This window comes from Tamandua tetradactyla, chromosome 20 (assembly GCF_023851605.1).
Source record: "Tamandua tetradactyla isolate mTamTet1 chromosome 20, mTamTet1.pri, whole genome shotgun sequence".
NCBI lineage: Eukaryota > Metazoa > Chordata > Mammalia > Pilosa > Myrmecophagidae > Tamandua > Tamandua tetradactyla.
The window spans coordinates 4,525,921-4,543,665 of NC_135346.1; the positions used below are offsets into that span (position 1 = coordinate 4,525,921).

At 49.5% G+C, this 17,745-nt stretch overlaps 1 protein-coding gene across 4 annotated transcripts; it reads left to right on the top strand.

Moving 5' to 3' along the window:
- The first annotated feature begins 1,096 nt into the window (after positions 1–1,096).
- Positions 1,097–14,734, top strand: SH3BP5L (SH3 binding domain protein 5 like). Of its 4 annotated transcripts, XR_013166641.1 has the most exons (8): positions 1,097–1,213; positions 1,693–2,297; positions 8,569–8,631; positions 9,179–9,307; positions 10,729–10,890; positions 12,218–12,391; positions 12,795–13,645; positions 14,490–14,734. XR_013166641.1 is itself a non-coding variant. In XM_077138299.1 (7 exons), the coding sequence occupies exons 2-7, from the start codon at positions 2,115–2,117 to the stop codon at positions 13,260–13,262; spliced, it is 1,179 nt and encodes a 392-aa protein (XP_076994414.1). In that variant the 5' UTR covers positions 1,097–1,213; positions 1,693–2,114; the 3' UTR covers positions 13,263–14,734. The 4 variants fall into 4 exon arrangements, 3 of the variants coding, with proteins under 3 accessions (XP_076994414.1, XP_076994416.1, XP_076994415.1); XM_077138299.1 differs by having other exon boundaries at positions 12,795–14,734; XM_077138301.1 differs by lacking the exon at positions 1,097–1,213 and adding an exon at positions 1,224–1,257 and having other exon boundaries at positions 12,795–14,734.
- Positions 14,735–17,745: the final 3,011 nt, after the last annotated feature.

A 17,745-nucleotide genomic window follows, 5' to 3' on the forward strand; every position in this document is an offset into this window, starting at 1 on the left:
GCCCGAATTCCAGGCCCAGCACAAGGTGTCCTCAGACCCCCGGGGATGCGGCGGGCACAGGAGCTGCACACTACTTCTTACTTCCTAAGGTGGTCGTTAACGGGGACGAGGCGAGGTAGTCCATTTGCCTTCTCCACCTCCTGCGGAAACCTTAAGTTGGCTCTGTCCAAGTTAGGCCTTCCGTAAAACCAAACCCAACCCCGAAGCCTTTCCCTTCAGCTCTGGGCTGGCAACACCTAGAAGTGGCGACAAAGTCCTCGTCCCAGGTCTGCTTATTTCTGGAAGAGTCGGTAAAGACACACAAGGTCGAGTAACGAATAGAAACTTTTCTTCTTCTAGGACTGAAGCCTTTAATCACTCATGAGCACTGGGCCCTGGAGGGCACTTAGTTAATTCAGACACCGTTTCTAATCAGCGTTCACCTTGTAGATAACGACCCCACAGAAGTGACGTTCGGTTTCCGCGCCCGTGCCGGGTGTGCAGGCCTGGCTCCGGGAAGGGCACCGCGCGCGGCCCTCAGGAGACGGATTTACCCCTCAGAGCTGTTCGCTGAGACACCGGGATTAAGGAGTCCCGCTGACTTCAACGAAAGAGAAAAGTTACTTCAAGGAAACGACCTTGCGAGCCAGCAAAGAACTCCAGCCATTAACGGACGAAAACAACCAGACTGCCGCGGCCGGAAGCCCACGAGCTCGCTTCCGGTGCCGCGATCTGTCCCCCCACGGCGAGGCCAGAAGTGACTTTGAGGCTGCCCAGACGCCGCGGCGCAGCGCCGTAAAGCAAGATGGCAGCCCTCTCTCCGGCGCAAAATGTCTATTCTCCGTTTTTATTTTTAGCACTTCCCCATTCAGCCAGGACTCTCAAGTTCCTTTATCCACCTTTGTTTTCATCAGCAAAACACGCTGATTTTTTTTTACTTTCATTCTAGCCTCGGTGGAGGATGGACTCGAGGCAACGAGCGATGAACCTAAGCGCTGGGGGACACCATTTTGTACGGAAGCCGAGATTCAGGATAGGGCGAGAGTTGGGGAACGCAGCAGGGGCAAGGCCTACGCGGGAGTGGGAGGGAGGGGCGTTTGGACGGGCGGGGTTAAGTGTGATGTTGTTCCGCTTCCGGTCGGCCTCGTAGTCTGTGGTTGGACCGTCTTGTTGCGGGGAGGGAGGGGGAAGAGATTGTTTGCAGCCGAAGAGCTCCGAGCACCGGAGCACGAAGGTAAACTGAGATTAGGCTGTGTAGGGACGCGTTTGCGCCTTACGGTGTGGAATGGCTGGGGGCGGGCCGTTGGCTTTGAAGGAGAGTGGGGTTGGAGACGGGAGGCGCAGACTCTCCGGAGGGTTGGAGAGAGGAGTGGGGTGTGGCAGGGGTTAGAAGGTGAATTGCAAAGCCGGGCAGGGCTGAGGAGGAATGGGCGGAAGGGCAGGGGAGACAGAAGAGTAAGTGGGGGAACGGAGGAAGGTCTGGAAGGCGCTGGTGGCGGAGGGGCAGTGGCGAGAGGAGCTAGGGCTGGGAGAAGAGCCGGACAAGGTCCTTGAGGGATGAAAATAGAAGTTGAGACGGGGGCTGGTTGGAATGTGGGGGGATTTGGGGGGGAGGATGGTGTAGTCCTTGGGAGGCTGAGGGGTTGGAAAGGTCTGCTGGCCGAGGTTCTGATGCTGGCGTGACCCTCTACTCGGCCTTTGTTTCCCCTCCAGCTCCCCAGAGACGATCCTCCAGCCGCCTGTGCTTCGCCCCGGCCTTCTCTCCCCAGCTGCTGTCACTCCCGCCTGGAGGCGCCTGCCTCCCCCCTCCCGAATGGTGCTCCTCCTCGCCGGCCTCGGCCCAGGATCCAGGCCCCCTTTGCCCCCTGCCTCGGAGCTGGTCCTCCAGATCTCTCCTGGTGGACTCCCTGTCACAGGGAGGTTAGAACTTTTGCCCATACAAGTCCACAGGGACCCCACAACAATCTGACCCTCGGTGCCTGAGTGCAGGGTTCTTCTTGTGCCCCTCTTTCCACCCTTTGAGGAGAGACCCTTCTCCCTTGCTTCCTCAAAGGCCAGGAAGCCTCAAGCTGGGGCCCTGGTCCCAGCATGTCAATCCGCTCTTGTGTGTAGGGCTCTGCCCTCTCCAGGTCAGCATGGCTGAACATAGGCAGGTTCCAGGTGGACGGGAGACCCCACAGGGGGAGCTGCGGCTAGAGGTTGTTGAGGATGAAGTCCCCAGAAGCCCAGTCACAGAAGAGCCTGGAGGTGGAGGGAACAACAGCAGTGATGCCAAATTGTCCCCAAGAGAGGAGGAAGAACTGGATCCCAGAATACAGGTGAGAAGACTGTGTTGGGGGTTAGATAGGAAGCCCAGATTTCAGTCTTCCTGAAGAGCTGTCAGGTGATTGAAGGGTTAAACTTATTCTCACCCTCCTGTCTTGGGACAGGAAAGAAAAGACAAGTTTGTCAACAAACAGTTACAGTATAGTGTAACAAGTGCAAACGAGGTGTGTGTCTAAAGTGCTGTTGAGAGTGCAGGGAAAGACTGGATGTGAGTGAGTGCTGGGGGTGTGTTGCTGAAGGTGTCACTAAGGAAGCAAAGCAACTGATTGGTGGCAGGCACAGGGAAGCACACTTAGGTCAACGGAGGGAATAAGTTTCTACTGTAGAACTGTTGTTTTCCTTTCCAGATAAGCAGAGGGGGCTGTTTGCTCTGAGAAGCTGCATGAGTGGGATGTGCAAGGAGATAACACTGGTGGAATCTTTATCCTTCTCTCACCGTATTATCAGTACCTCCCAGGGGGTTGCACATCTGTAAAGGGTGAGACCTTTGACATCTTAGAAAGGTACCATCAAGTTTAGACCTATAAGGAAATTCCATGTGTTCCAGGGAGTTGCATCACTCATGGTCAGTTCTTAAGAATGTACATTTTCTGGCTCTCGGGTTGCTGTGTCAGTATACCAGAGGGATGGAAGAGTCAGTTTTTTGCCTTGGTGTGTTTACCTTCTAGTTGGTAGGACAGACATATCTTTGTGAAGGGGATCTGGCATCAGTGGGTGAGGAGAAAGGAGCACTGTAGAGAGATGCATGGCCAAGGCGGAACTGGAGTATTTCCAGGTACTGGCTAGAAACAGGGCCTGGGGAAGCTGGTTGGGTAGGTGAGAGCCAGGACACTTCTGAGTGCTTGGGTTCTGAGTCTGTCATTTGGTCCAGTAGCATCTCTGAGATTATGATGTAGAAATGACTCACCTCTGTGTAGGTGAGCAAGAACATCCTGGGGCTTGCATTCCTGAACTTCTCTGTCAGCTAGCTCTAATTGGATTACTCTAGCGAGTTGAGAAGTCAGAGCTGGCCCTGCCATCATCCCTGTCCTTGGTATAGGTTCCTGGATATGGTGGAAGCAGGCTTCTCTTGAACTGTCAATGCTTGTAATGGAGTAGTGGCAATCCTTTTGTTTTTGCAGTAATTTACTTCTGCTCTGCCTCATAGGCATTGCATTAAAATCAGTTCAATTTCTCCTGCTAATTCTATAAATTTGTTGCCCATTAGGGAAACGAGTTGCAGTGAAAAAAGCTTTAGGCTGAGATTCATGCAACTTCTGACCCCATGTTTTGTTTGTTTGTTTTGTATGCTTCATAGTAAGGTCACATTTCATTCTTTTTCCATGTGAGTATCCCTTTATTGCACACCATTTGTTGGATTTTTGTTTATTTGTTTGTTTGCATGTTTGTTTTGTTTTTGGGAAGTGCATGGGCCAGGAATCAAACCTGGGTCTCCTGTATAGCAGGTGAGAATTCTGCCATTGAACTACCCTTATACCCCTGTTTTTTTTTTTTTTTTTAAACTTGTGTGTGTGTGTGTGAAATATAACATACAGAAAAGCAATAAATTCCAAAGTGCATTGTAATAAGTAGTTATAGAACAGATTTCAAAGTGTGGTATGGGCTACAGTTCTACAATTTTAGGTTTTTCCTTCTAGCTGCTTCAAGATACTGGAGAGTAAAAAAAATATCAATATAATGATTCAGCTGTCATATTCATATGTTAAATCCTGTCTTCTCAGTTATAACTCCTCCTTCTCCTTTGATCTTTCTCCCAGTCTTTAGGGGTATTTGGGCAATGCCCATTTTAACTTTTTCATGTTGGGAAGGGCTATTGATAATATGGGATAGGAAAATGGACTAGTTGATGTTCTGGAGAGGCTTGTCCCTCTGGGTTTCAGGACTTATCTGGTCCAGGGACCCATCTGGAGAGTATAGATTTCTGGAAAGTAATCATAGTGCATGGGAGTTTTATAAAATCTCAGCTAGAACCCTAGGTATTCTTTAGGGTTGATAGGGATGGTTTTGGTTGAGGTTTGGCAATTCATGGTAAGTACTAATTAGCTAGCTGAAGCTTGCATAAGAGTAGCCTCCAGAGTAGCCTCTCAACTCTTACTTGAAGTCTGTCAGCCACTGATACCTTATTTTGTTACATTTCTTTTACACCTTTTGATCAGGAAGGCGTTGTCAATCCCATAGTGCCAGAGCCAGACTCATCCCTGAGATTCATAATCCCACGTTGCCAGGGAGACTTTCATCCCTGGAATGTCAGGTGCTACACAGTGGGGAGGGTAATGATTTTACTTGCAGAGTTGGGCTAAGACAGAGAGAGAGAGGCCACATCTGAGCAACAAAAGAGGTCCTCTGGAAGTAACTCTTAGGCATAACAATAGATAGGCTTAGCTTCTCTGCTACTTAAATAAGCCTCAGGATCAAGGACTTGGCCTATTGACTTGGAAGTTCCTAATGTTTGCGACAGTAATAGGGATTTCTTCGGTGGTAAAGTTTAATAGTTCCATATTTCTTCCCCCGTCCCTCAAGGGACTTTGCCAGTACTTTCTAATTATCTGCTCAACATACTCTGGGATGTATCCAGGTATTATATTAAGATAGTTCTCATTCTGGGCTTCATATGTTTGGGTTGTTTAAATGAACTATCTAGACACGTTGAGTTATATTATGTGCTATAGATAATTTAGGTTTTGAACGAAATAAACCTCCCTTCCTTTGGTCTCATACAGTAGATGAAGTTTTAAAGTACAACGTCCTCCTTACCCTTGTATTCTGGTTTACAGTAGTCCTGACACGCTCGACTTTGTTCTTATCTCTCATTGAAGCCTGATGTCTTTTTTGGTTTCTTTAACCATTGTTGTATGTGGCAATGCTGACTTTCAGAGCTGTAGAACTCCTACTCTGAATCTTAGGTGTCATACCTCTACTTAAAGTTCCAGGGAAATACCAAGTTATACATATGTAGCACAGCATGCCAAATCTAGAAAAAACAATTACAGCTCTGGACGAAATGAATGCTATAAGAGCTTAGAATCTAGGCCCCAATTTTCTTTTAAGTATTTTCTAAAGGAGACCATATAATATCTGTTCCAACCCCATGATTTTTAAGCAAGGGGTTTAAGCTCTCTGAGCCACACTTTCTTCATCTGTAAAGTGAGGGGCCACTCTAGCTAGCTTGTATGACTCCTTCCTACTGTGCTCTAACACAGTCTTATGATTTTTTTCTTTCACTGATTCTTTTTTTTTTTTTTGCTATTTTTGTTGAGAAACCTTGACCAACTCTTTTTGCTTATTCTTTGACGAGAGTTTGTAGGTAGCACTTTGAGAAAGAGACCCCAGTCTGTTCCTTGGGGAGGAGGACTGTGTAACTGCTTCACCCCCCTCTCTGCCCCCTCAGTATTCTTGCCCTGCTCTAGATGAGGCTTCTCCGGAAGAGATTCCACTGCAGTCTCCTTCCTTGGCCTCTCCTGCCCCTGTGTATTTTTCCGATGCTCATTACAGGTGAAGCCAGTAGTAGTAAAAGTCTTTTTCATACTGTGCTGGTCAATAGGGCAGTCTCTAGCTTCAAGTAGCTGCTTTAATAAAAATCAATTAAAACTGCATTAAAAATGCTGATCCCCAGGTGCTGTATTGTCCATGCAGAAATAAACCATTTCTATCATCACAGGAAGTTTTCTTTTGGATAGGTTCTGCAAGGGTTAGAATTTACTGAGGGGCATAGGAGCGCCTTGCCTCCACTGCGCTTGCGCTGTTATTCTTGCATGTGACTTTCTCTGACTGTCCAGGTTCCTTTGCACTGGGTACATTCTTCCCTTAAATGCTGATACACTGCGGATATTATAAAGTCTTACCTTCTCCTATTCAGAATTTTTAGGGTGATTTTGCATCTTCTGAGTCCCATCTGGATGTATCAGTTTAACTGCCACGGGGCAAACTCATTTTCCTTATTTCCAAGCTCTTAGGCCCTGCTTCACCCTGGCTCCAATTTAGAATCAGCTTGAATCTTTTGATCATCCCGACTAAGTAGGACGAAAGCTGTCATGGCCTAAGTGCCCATGCATTGGCTCAGTGACCTAGCATCCTGGGAAGGTACCCAGCAAACTCTGGGAAGGTCATCCTTCCTAGTGCCTGCCCACTCGTGGATGATAGTCTGCTGACTCAGGCTTTGTCCTCCCAAATTTCACTTTAGCCCAGTGACATGAGTCTCTGGTAGTACAGACCAAATGGAACATAATGCTGACTGCCCACATTAGCGTGGACAGTGGCTTCCCGCTCACTCTTGCCCTGGTCTGGCTGTCTCTGCACCTTTCACTACCCACCCTGCCCCTCAGCCTGCTCTGCTCAGCATCCATTTCCTTGACCTGTTAGATCTGCTGACCTCCCTGGAAGCCAATTTTGTCATCCTCAGAAGGCTTTTAATTGTTTGAGGTGCTGTGGGGGTGTGAGTGTGAGTTCCCGTATAGAATGATGATATCCTTTCTGCTCTTTGCCAGTAGCCAAGAGCCCTGTAAGTCATTTTTCCAGTGGGGATGACTTGCGCTTGGACATTCATTCCTCTCTTCATCTTCATCAGCTGGGACTTAGAGATTGGAAGCTAAGGGACTGTGGAACCCAGTGGGCATTCTGTCTTCAACCTTGGTTCATCATAGGGTGGCCTTGCCGCCTCTTTTCGTCCCTGCTTTTCCCCTCCTCCCAAATCAATATTAATTGCATTCCTGGAACTGATCTGTTTCCTACCAGGGCTGTGGTTGTCCTAGGTGTCTTCTCTGAGGAGTCTATCCAGAGACTGCTTAGTTCTGACAGTGTGATCACGGTGGCAGGAAAGTGAGGTGAAAGTTCAGGTTCTAGAGGTAGATCCGGCTTCTATCACTTATTACCTCTCCTTGGGCAAATCACCCATTGTTTCCTATCTATTAAGTACAAGTGAATTGAGAAAGAGAACATTCTGGGGGAATGCTGAAACTATCTGCATTCTTTCTCCATTGTCTGAAGCCCACTTTGGGTCAACTCAGAACTATAGGAAGCTGGGTGTTGCTTGGCATCACGTTACCTCTCACTTTCCTTTTCTGAGGGCTTTTTGGGGGGTTCCCCTCTGCTGATGGCTACTGCCTTTGTAGGAACAGCTGTCTGGGTGATGTTAGTGTCACCACCAAGACCTCCTCTGGGGTTCTCTGGACAGAGCAGGGCCTTCAGGTCCAGAGTGGTTGTGTCTCTCCTAAAAACTTGTTTTGTGTTTTATTGTATGGACACTGGGTTGTGTAATAGGCAGGATGCTTGTATGTATCGAATGCGAGACCTAGGTGGTCCCGTGCAGGAGCCTGTACCACGTGCTGCTGAGTGCTGGGAATGTGGGTGGGCCAAGGTGAGATGTGCTGTGAGGTTCGGATACTCCTTGAATTTCAGAGACTTAGTACAACGAGAAAAAAAGGAATGTAAACTATGTGGCTAAAAGTATTATTTTTTTTATGTTGACTGCATGTCAAAATGATAATACTTGGGGTTAAATGAAATATATTCTTGCTTTATCTGTTTCTTCTTACCTCTTAAAAATGGAATTCTAAATTAAAGATTCCATTTTTGGCTCATTGTATTTCTTTTAGATAGCTCTGTTCTGGAAAGTTCTGAGCCTAATTCGTGGCCCTCCTGAAGCACAGTCTATGTAGTTTGTGGCTTTTCTGTTTGTCCATCAAGGCCCAGCCTGGATGCAAGTCTTGTGGGCAGCCTGCCTGGCCTTCTCCTGCCACCCTCTCCAGCACCCACCCCACCCTCACGTGACTCCTCTCACCAGCAAAGGCCTGTTACTTACTTACTGGGCTCCCTCGGTGGGCCTTTGTGTTCTGAATTCTCGGGTTTCCTACAGCGCTGAGCTGTGGTAAGTGTGTATTAACTATGTGCTTAGTGAGCGGCCTTGCTCTGGCCAGGGAACTCGTCCTCTCTCTGTGGCAGAGCTTTATCTCCCAGGAGAACTCTGTGCTGGCTGGTGTTCTAGAAGAAGGTGTGGTTTCACAGAGAGATTGCGGATGTCTCTGACATTTTGCTGTGCACATGAAAGAGTCATCTTCTCTGAGCCTCGGTTCCCTCATCTTTAAATTGGGGATTTTCAGACCAAGAACAAAGGCAGAATTGTGAGTATATCCTGAGACTGCCTATACTTGGTCTCTGATAAGGAGGCATTGAACACATCTTCTCTGTTTCTTCTCTGCACAGTTGTCCTGCTCCTGCCTATTCACAGGAGGCTCCTTCCTTCCTGACTGTTGTGATTCTCTGTGGCAGGAGGAGCTGGAGCATCTGAATCAGGCCAGCGAGGAGATCAACCAGGTGGAGCTGCAGCTGGATGTGAGTGCTGCTCCGCATCCTTGCATCCTTGGACAGGTTCTGGGGCCATCTGTCTGTCTCCCTCTGTCTTAGTTCCCTAGGTCTGCCGTAATCAAATACCACAAACTGAGTGGCTTAAAACAACAGAGATCTACTGTCTCACAGTTCTGGAGGTCAGAAGTCCGAAATGGATTTGTTGGCAGAGCCATGCTCCTTCTGAAGTCTGCAGGGTTTTGGTGGTGGTTTGTGGCTTCACTCAGTCTCTGCCTCGCTGACATCTTCTCTCTCTGTTGACCTCTGTCCAAATTTATAAGGACACCAGTCCCAGTGAATTAGTGTCCACACTAGTCCGGTTTGGCCTCATATTAACTATCCACATCTTCACAGATCCTGTTTCCAAATAGGGTCACATTAATTGGATTGGGAGTTGGGACTTGAAATATCTGTTTTTTTGGGACATGGTTCAATCCGTAACATCTCCATGTTCGATTCAATGGCAGAGGAAAGGGGTGTACCTGAGAAACAGTTGGGTCCAAGAACCCCCTGCACATGCCTTCCCTCTGTCCAGGAAGCCCGGACCACCTACCGGAGGATCCTGCAGGAGTCGGCAAGGAAGCTCAATACACAGGGCTCTCACCTGGGAAGCTGTATCGAGAAGGCCCGACCCTACTATGAGGCACGGAGGCTGGCCAAAGAGGTATGGCATTTGGGAGGGTGCACGCAGTGCTTGGCTCTGGACACTTGTTTCTCTGCACAGAGTGCAAGACAGCACATCAGACAGAGAGCAGAGAGCTAAGTCTAGACCTCACTCTGCTCTGAACCAGCTCTCTGGCCAGAAGAGATCCTTTACTACCGTGGGCTGTGGGTCCGCCTTCTATACAATGGCAGGGTTGGGGTGGAAGTCATGGTCCAGAAAACTTAGTTCAGCCCAGCTCATGTTTATTGAGTGTTTTCAGTGTGTAAGGAACCAGGCTCTACTGGTGTGTCATATACTTCCAGCACTACATCCTGTCATTCTCTTCTTCCTCTTGTTTGTTCTCTTTCTTTTCTTCTCTTTGGTTTCTGTCTCTCTTTTCTGCATTTTTTTCTTTTTTTTCCCCCTTCCTCCATATTTTTCCTTTACACAAATAATGTGTGTTCATCACTGGACGACTGTCATAAAAATAAAGTAAGACAAGAAAGCTTAAAGTACCCCAAATCCTACCATACCATGCCAAGACACCACTTTTTATTTATTTATTTATTTTACATGGGCAGGCACTGGGAAGTGAATGCAGGTCTCCGGTATGGCAGGCGAGAACTCTGCCACTGAGCCACCATCGCACCACCCTTTTTTTTTTAACATTTTGACATACAGTCCCCCAAAATGGAATTATACAGCATATGCTATTTGTCCCTTTATTTTATTTTAGCATTATGACGTGGTTCTGTGGCAATAGCTATACATCCAAGCTATCATTTTTACAGGTTCCTTAATATTCCCTTATATTAGGTATACAGTTATTCATTTAACCAGTTCATTGTCATTGAAAACTCATTTATTTTTTGTTTGTTTGCATTTTTAAAATTTTTATTGTGGTAACCAATATCCAACTTGGCATTTTCTATTTTAACCACTTCTAAGTGTGCAATTCAGGGGTGTTAATTACATCCACAGTGTTGTGCACCATCACCAAAAAACTTAGGATTGTTTCCAGCCTTCTGCTTCGAAAGCACGGCTGTGATGGAAAGTCTCTGAGCCTTCACCCAGTCATTTCCATCAGCTCAACCCCCGAACATGGGCCTCGCTCCATGGCACCGACTGCCTTCCAAGCAAAGTGATGCTGCCTTTCTTAGTTCTCTTTAGCCAACAGCTTATGAGGAGACTGGATTTTACACACCCACCCTCCGCTGGCATTATGATTATTTTAAATCTTTGTTTCTCATTTATCTTCTTAAAATAATTCTTTACAGAATGCTGTCTCCTTAGCATTTATCCTTAGCACAGTTTGGGAAATGAAGCCAAAGTCGTAGTGAGTTTTCCTCCCTCTTGTCTTGTCCTCGGGGCCCATGTAGGTGTCTGTGGGTGGCTGGGGGCCTCGTCTGGGGCTTCTGGCCAGTCAGCCGTCTCTCCCACAGGCCCAGCAGGAGACACAGAAGGCAGCGCTGCGGTATGAGCGGGCTGTGAGCATGCACAACGCTGCCCGGGAGATGGTGTTTGTGGCTGAGCAGGGCGTTATGGCCGACAAGAACCGACTGGACCCCACGTGGCAGGAGATGCTCAACCATGCCACCTGCAAGGTGAGCCCAGGGCAGTGGCCCTTAAGACCCTGTCTGTTTCCCTTATCTCCTTTGCTGTCCATTCATTTCCTCACTCCTTTGTCTCTCTCTCTCTTGCCCTCCAGTCTTGCCTCAGCTTTGATTCTGTTTCAACCAAAACCTGTTCCTCATTCTCCACTCTGTTTGGCTCCAGTGCTTCCCATATATTCTGTTTCCCTCTAATTTAGAATGTCTTTTTGGACTTGACTCAAAACTTGACCTCCAGATGTGGAACTGACCTCCAGTTTATCCCTATCATCTGTATGCTCCAGATTCAGCACTCACATTTCATTATGTTCAGCTGTGACCACTTGGCTTGTTTTTAGAATGTTCCCTCTTTCCTGCTTTTGAGCTCTGCCATGTTCATTTTTAACTTTTAAAGTCTATTTTGTGTATCGTCTCCACGCTTCTGAAAGGGGGACCAAGGAGTGGGAGGATCCCTAACACTGGCTCAGTGTGCTAAACGGCAAGCATCATCTCCTCGCTGGGGAGTCATGTCTCAGATGGTTCTTGTTGAGCCCTTTATTCCAGGCACATGCCTTGTGCAGAGCAGGAGCTCTGTTTCTGCTCCAGAGCCCCCTTGGGAATAGGAGTAGAGGTTGTGCAGGGCAGGGCATTAGCAGTTGGTGGACACTTGTGGGGCAGGACAAGACTCAGGCCTCAGGAAGCAGCCGAGCCAGACTCAGGAGGTCTATCCAGCTGTGTATGGATGAGGCAGTCAGAACCTTGCTCTGATGTAGCTCTGAACCGTGCATACTCAAGGTGTGGAGATCTGAACAACCTAGTACAGAGAGCCATGGCCTCCTACATTCCCCACAGGGAGCCTTCTCAGTCCCCAGCATGAAGGGTCCCCAAGAATGGTCCTGCTGCACATATGGTTACAGACAGATATTCCTGAGATACTCTGAGTGGTTGAGAAGTGCCCAAGATCCCTCTCCTACCAGCAACAGAGCTGAATGACCAGTAGTACAGGTAACTGATTAGACAAGAGCATGGGGAACAGGTAGCCACAGAGGCATGTGCTCGAGGTGCAGTCTTTGAAGGCCAGGAATATCTGGTGGCAGGTCCAGAAGAGATGGGAAGAAGCTCTGTGCTGTGCATGGACACACCGTTGTCCTGCATGCCTTGGGAGCTCATGCCATCTTGGACTCAGTGGAGACAGTGAGCAGTGCTTGGAAGACCTTCCTTGTTCAGATGTTTGGAGCAGCAAGTGCTTGGAGTGGTATCTGGGACAGAGGCCAGGGGTAGGCGGCATGAGAGTGGGTCCCAGCTCAGTGATGTGTGACCTCGCTGTCCCATTTGGACTTAGGTGAACGAGGCAGAGGAGGAGCGGCTCCATGGTGAGCGGGAGCATCAGCGGGTGACGCGGCTGTGCCAACAGGCTGAGGCCCGGGTCCAGGCTCTACAGAAGACCCTCCGCCGGGCCATTGGCAAGAGCCGCCCCTACTTCGAGCTCAAGGCCCAGTTCAGCCAGATCCTGGAGGTAACTGAGTGGGGGAGGAGGGGATAGTTGGATGGGCCAGAGTACTGGGAAGGGGGCAGGCACTGAAGGTGAAGGCAGGCAGAGGCGTTGCTGGTCTGCCTCTCAGGGCTGTCCTGCTAGACCAGCCTGTGTGGGGGTTGGGGGTAGGAGAAAGATGGTAAGCCAGAGAAAAAATGAGAGTTGGCTGAAACCAGGGGATGGGGAAGAGGGACCGGCTAGATGGGGAAAGTGGGAACACTGCAGAGAAGAGGAGGAGGAGGAAGAGCAGGTTGGGAGGAAGTGCTGGGTGGAAGGTCTTGGACGGAAGGGTCTGATTAGGAGCAGGGCAGCTGTTGATGGAGCATGCTTGGGAGGATGTCCTGCGGGCCCTGAGGTCACCTCTGCACTGCGCCGCCCTCTGCAGGAGCACAAGGCCAAGGTGACTGAGCTGGAGCAGCAGGTGGCCCAGGCCAAGACCCGCTACTCCGTGGCCCTGAGGAACCTGGAGCAGATCAGCGAGCAGATTCACGCACGCCGCCGGGGCCTGCCCTCACAACCCCCAGGCCCACGGCGCTCCTCTCCGGTTGGGGCCGAGGCTGGGCCCGAGGGCGGCGAGGCTGGGGACAGTGAGATTGAGGGGGCTGAGGGTGGGGGGCTAGAGGAGGGCAGCAGCCTGGGGCCTGGACTCGCCCCTGACACGGACACGCTGAGCCTGCTGAGCCTGCGTACTGTCGCCTCTGACCTACAGAAATGTGACTCAGTAGAGCACCTGTGGGGCCTTTCTGACCACGCCAGTCTGGATGGCCAGGAGCTGGGTCCCAGGAGTGGGGGACGGCGGGGGAGTGACAGTGGGGGCCGTGGGGGTCGCCACCAGCGCAGTGTGAGTCTGTAGGCCCATCCTCAGATGCTGGCAGACTCAATTTGTCCACCGCAATCCCACTCAGGGCCCACAGATCCCTCAGCCCCTCTCTTTTGGGATCCTTCTCCCCCCAGAAGTCACCTCCACTGTTTCAGTTTGAGAGGTTGGCTCTGTTTCGATCCCCTGCATCTGTTGTGGCTCCTCACAGCCTCGCTTGTCCAGGTGGCAGCTCTCACTTTGCCTTACCTTTGCAGAAGGCTTGCTCTGGCTCATTCTTCTCTCCCTCTGCTGCTGGGTCCTCACCACCTGTTTGAATCCTTTTGCTTAGTTCTTCCTGTCTGGACTTTCTCCTTCTGTCTGGCTTTTTCCCCTCAGGAAACTTGATCTAGAAGGCACAGGGAAGCCAAGCAGAGAAGGTGGGTGCTGGGATCGAGTTTGACATCGTACACCCTGTCCCCAAAGCCTGAGTGGATGGACAGGCACTCCTCACATTGGTCCCCTGCCCCTCAAACCTCCACCTTCAGGTATCCTGATGAGGCCCCAGGGATGCTGCTGAGCCCTCTTGGAAACCCTGTGCCTGTGTTCCCCTGTGCCAGGCTGCCTGAGTATAAACATAATGTGCTCTCCTCTATTGAGGACACTGCCCGCTTCCTTTAGGGCTCAACCCTCATTGTGACCTTAGTGCTTTTGTTATATGTACCCCAAAACATGATGTCTGGGATGAGTGATGATGTCTGGGAGGTATCAACTGAAGGAACACCACCATCTCCAGACTGGCTCCCGGTGTGTGTGGTGTTTCCTCAGCTGGGCTGGGCCCTTAAGATTGCAAAGGTGCTATTGGGTCTCCCATGGGATCCACGTCGGGGAGGGGGTTGTGAAGCTGCAGTGAGTTCCTAGTGACTGAGGTCCTGCCATTCCCGCCCCTCATACTCCTGCTGCAGAGTACGGTTGACTTTTTTTCTGGGTAGAGGGTGCTGAACTGAATTTCAGCACCCTTCTGCACGATGGAGTTAGGGAATTTGGTGCTCAATTGCTCTCCTTTGTACTTCTCCAAACAACCCTGACTCCAGGATCCCTCAGGGAGTTGCTGGACATGACTGCCATGCCTTGTAACTCCCTGATTGGGTGGGGTTGGCCAGGGGAGAGAGGCCCCAGGTGCCTTGCCATGTCCCCTCACTGTGAGGAGGGGGCGTCAGGGAGGCTATGCCAGAGTCTGGGGTTGCCTTGGGTGAGCTGGTCCTTGCCGTTGTCCTACCCCAGGAGGGTGGAGAGTCGGCTGTAGACAGAAGAAAGCCTACGTCAGCCTTTTCCCTCTGCTGCTCACTCAGGAGTGGACCTCTGCATGGACGCATCAAAGGGGGTCAAGCGAGGATGTCTCCCTGTCCTCAGGGGTGAGAGAGGATGGTCATGATGAGAACCGTTGGGTTTGAGGTGGCCATCAGGTGGGGAGGAGAGAGGGGATGAGGATGTGGGTGTGGATCTGTGTTGGGGGGAGGGAAGTCTGTCCCTGGTTTTATTTAAATAACAAATGTATTTATAGATAATAATAAATGTATTTATAAATAAATGTAAAAGCGTGTTTTACTGTTTGTAGCAGGGGAGGAAACAGGTGAAAGGGGGAGTAAGGATGGGCCAGGAGGGGAAGAGCAAAGTGAAGTGGGAGGCTGTTTGTGGGGAGGGGTCAGGGAAGACCTCATAGGAGTTGTCACCTGAGCCTAGAGCTGAAGGACGAAATGGAGCTTTCGAGGCTACAGAAGGAGGGGAGGGCGTCTGGGCAGAGGGGATGAGTACTTGAGTGGTGGGCAGGTATGGATAGGTGGGACAAGCCAGTTCCCTGCCATGCAGTGCTGTGAGGTGATGGGTGCCACCGGCGGGGAGGGGTCTGTGAGTAGGGGGTGTGGCTGCTGTCTAAACCCCTGTGGTGCCTCAGACTGAGACAAAGTTGCCAGACGGCTGGGGTCCTAGATGGGTCTGGATGTGCACATAAAGGGAAAAGATAAGACTAGGATTGCTAGTTTACCAAATAAATACACTGGATACCCAGTAAAGTCATATTTTACATAATTCTGTTTGTCTCATGCAATATTTAGGATGTACTTACACTAAAATTATTTATTGTCCATCTGAAATGCAGATTTAATGACATTTTGTATTTTATCTGGTGACCCTGGTTAAGAGGTTACTTCCCAAATGGGGCTCAACGGGTTTGAGTTTCGCCTTATTTGGTCAGAGATACCTGTGAAACATCGTTGGAATCAGGCCTTGGCAAATAAGCGCTTGAGCCGGCAGGTGGAGTGCAAAAGGCTTTGGCCTGAGGCGCCAGCATTTAGAGCCCAGTGAAGGTGTGGTCAGCCACGGGTCAGAGTAGGAGCTGTCAGGAGGCCGGTAGGAAACCTGGGGTTGGAAAGGTGTCCTAGAGACTAAGAAGAGGCAGAGCAAAAGCCAGGAGTTAGAGGTGTACGAGGGCTTGGCCAGCATGGGGAGGTGACAGTGGACTGGCCAAGAGGAACCACCACGTAGTGAGTCCTCATCATGACATTTGACGTCATCAGATCACAGAGGGAGCCATCCCCAACGTGGTTTCTGAAGTTAATTAAGAATTTCAATAAGGCTGTAGGTAAATGGGTGCCAACATATTTCCTCCATCATTGGAAAAGCCGTGTGTGCGCATGAATTATGTCCTTGAGTGGAGGGGCTTTCTGGGAGGGCACTTTGGGTATGGACTTCCTTCCCAGCCCTTAGGAGCAGACGTTCGACCTAGGAAGCTCCTAGCATGGAGAAGCCCAGTAAACTGCACACCCCATTTCTCCTTATGAATACTTATCAGGTAAGTCCCTTCACTCACGCTGGATATAATGAATGAGGGGTGAGAAAGATCAGGAGGGCTTAAAGCTAATGGTATTTCTTCCACATGGAAGAAAACAGATGTAGCAAATTTATCCTCCCCTTAATATAGTGGCTTGCATGTCACAGGCCAGGCATGTTTGCCATTTAATGGCCACAGTGATGTTATGGGAGTAGGTATGGGTAGAACCACATTCCAGTTTACAGATGAGAACACAGAGGCATGGGGAGGGGACCTAGTCTGCACTAGTCTTGCAGTAATTAGTGGAGGCAATTCCATCTCGAACTGTTGGAACCTAGAGTCCCAATTCTTGAGCCCTTCTATGGATGACTTCACAGTAAAGGGAAGTGAGAAAGTGGAGGGAGTGAGTGTAGTCACATTTTAGGAAATATTGCTGGGGAAAAGAACTGAGAAATATCTCGGTTATTTATTTAACTGGAGCATCAAGGGCTTTTATTTTAAGGTGAGCAAGAGATGGTCAAGATACAGGAATGTAAGTCATTTCCCATTCCAGTACCATGCCATTTGCCACATTTCACGCTTGGTGGTAAGGAATTCTTTTGGACTGGGTCATTCCCACCTGAGGGCCTGGGATTGTCACTTCAGTCTCCCTGGCGACCAGCTCATGCCTGACTCCTGATAGATGCTCAGTAAATATGTCTTGATCCTCACCCTTCCCTCTCTCCCAGTTCCAAACTGTAGCAGGAGACTTTATTAGAAAGACAATTTCCAGAGAGGCACAGACCATGACCTCTCCATGTCTCTAGAGGAATTATCAAATTTCTTTATGCCTCAATCTTATCACTTGTAAAATGGGAAGGAGTGAATGAATCAATGAATATCAGCCACAATTATTCATAGTAAGGATTCTCTGCAGCTTTAGGAGGCAGTGCACTTAAGGCCTCTCCTCATCTTGTGCTAGAAAACGAGACTCCACTGAGTGTTAGCTTTCCGTCCTCATCTGGATGTGATTTTGTCAAGCCTAACAATCTTTACCCACATTTTGTCACCGTTACAGAGGTTAGCTGGTGGCAGGAAACCTCAAGCCTCGTGGAGATAGGCTTCTCTGATTGTCATGGCCATGGTCTGTCGGCAGAGGGCAGCAGATACCAGAAAGGTATTTGTTTACAGCGCACACGCCACACGTTGCCTTGTTTATCCTTCAGGCCTGTGAGGTTGGTGGTATCAATACTTCCCATAGGAGCTTGGGAACAGCTTACGGCAGGAGGAGAGGGAGTGCACATTTAACCTGACTCGGACCCTATCTGTCCACACAAAGGGCTTTTGGAGCCCAGTTGCCCTTGGAATTGCCTGCTGTGTGTGAAAGCTAGGACAGATCTCTGGGTCACAGCTGGTCTGGAGAGATCAGACGTTCAGTGCCTGTTGGCTTCCTGTTCCCCTCTTCAGAGCTCACCTCTTTCGTTGTCCTCCCTAATGGCCTGCCACTTTCCCTTTCCCAAACCACGTATCATATTCCTTTTTTTGAAAATCCCCTTGGCTTCCCTCCACACTGCTTTGCGCCCTCTGAGGCGGAAACCAGGTGACTATTTCATGACCCAGCAAATGGGTATGTTTAGTTTATTAAGAAGATACTTACCAGGAACTTTTACAAGGTGCGGAACACTGTGTTCGGTCTTATTTGGAACACCAGGAAGTGTCATACTGTGGGTG

Bases quoted from the DNA above. Each gene is read 5' to 3' on its own strand.
- SH3BP5L (XM_077138299.1), top strand. From the start codon at position 2,115: ATGGCTGAACATAGGCAGGTTCCAGGTGGACGGGAGACCCCACAGGGG. The intron at 8,632-9,178 runs GTGAGTGCTGCT...CCCTCTGTCCAG, and splicing joins AGGTGGAGCTGCAGCTGGAT to GAAGCCCGGACCACCTACCG. The intron at 9,308-10,728 runs GTATGGCATTTG...TCTCTCCCACAG, and splicing joins CACGGAGGCTGGCCAAAGAG to GCCCAGCAGGAGACACAGAA.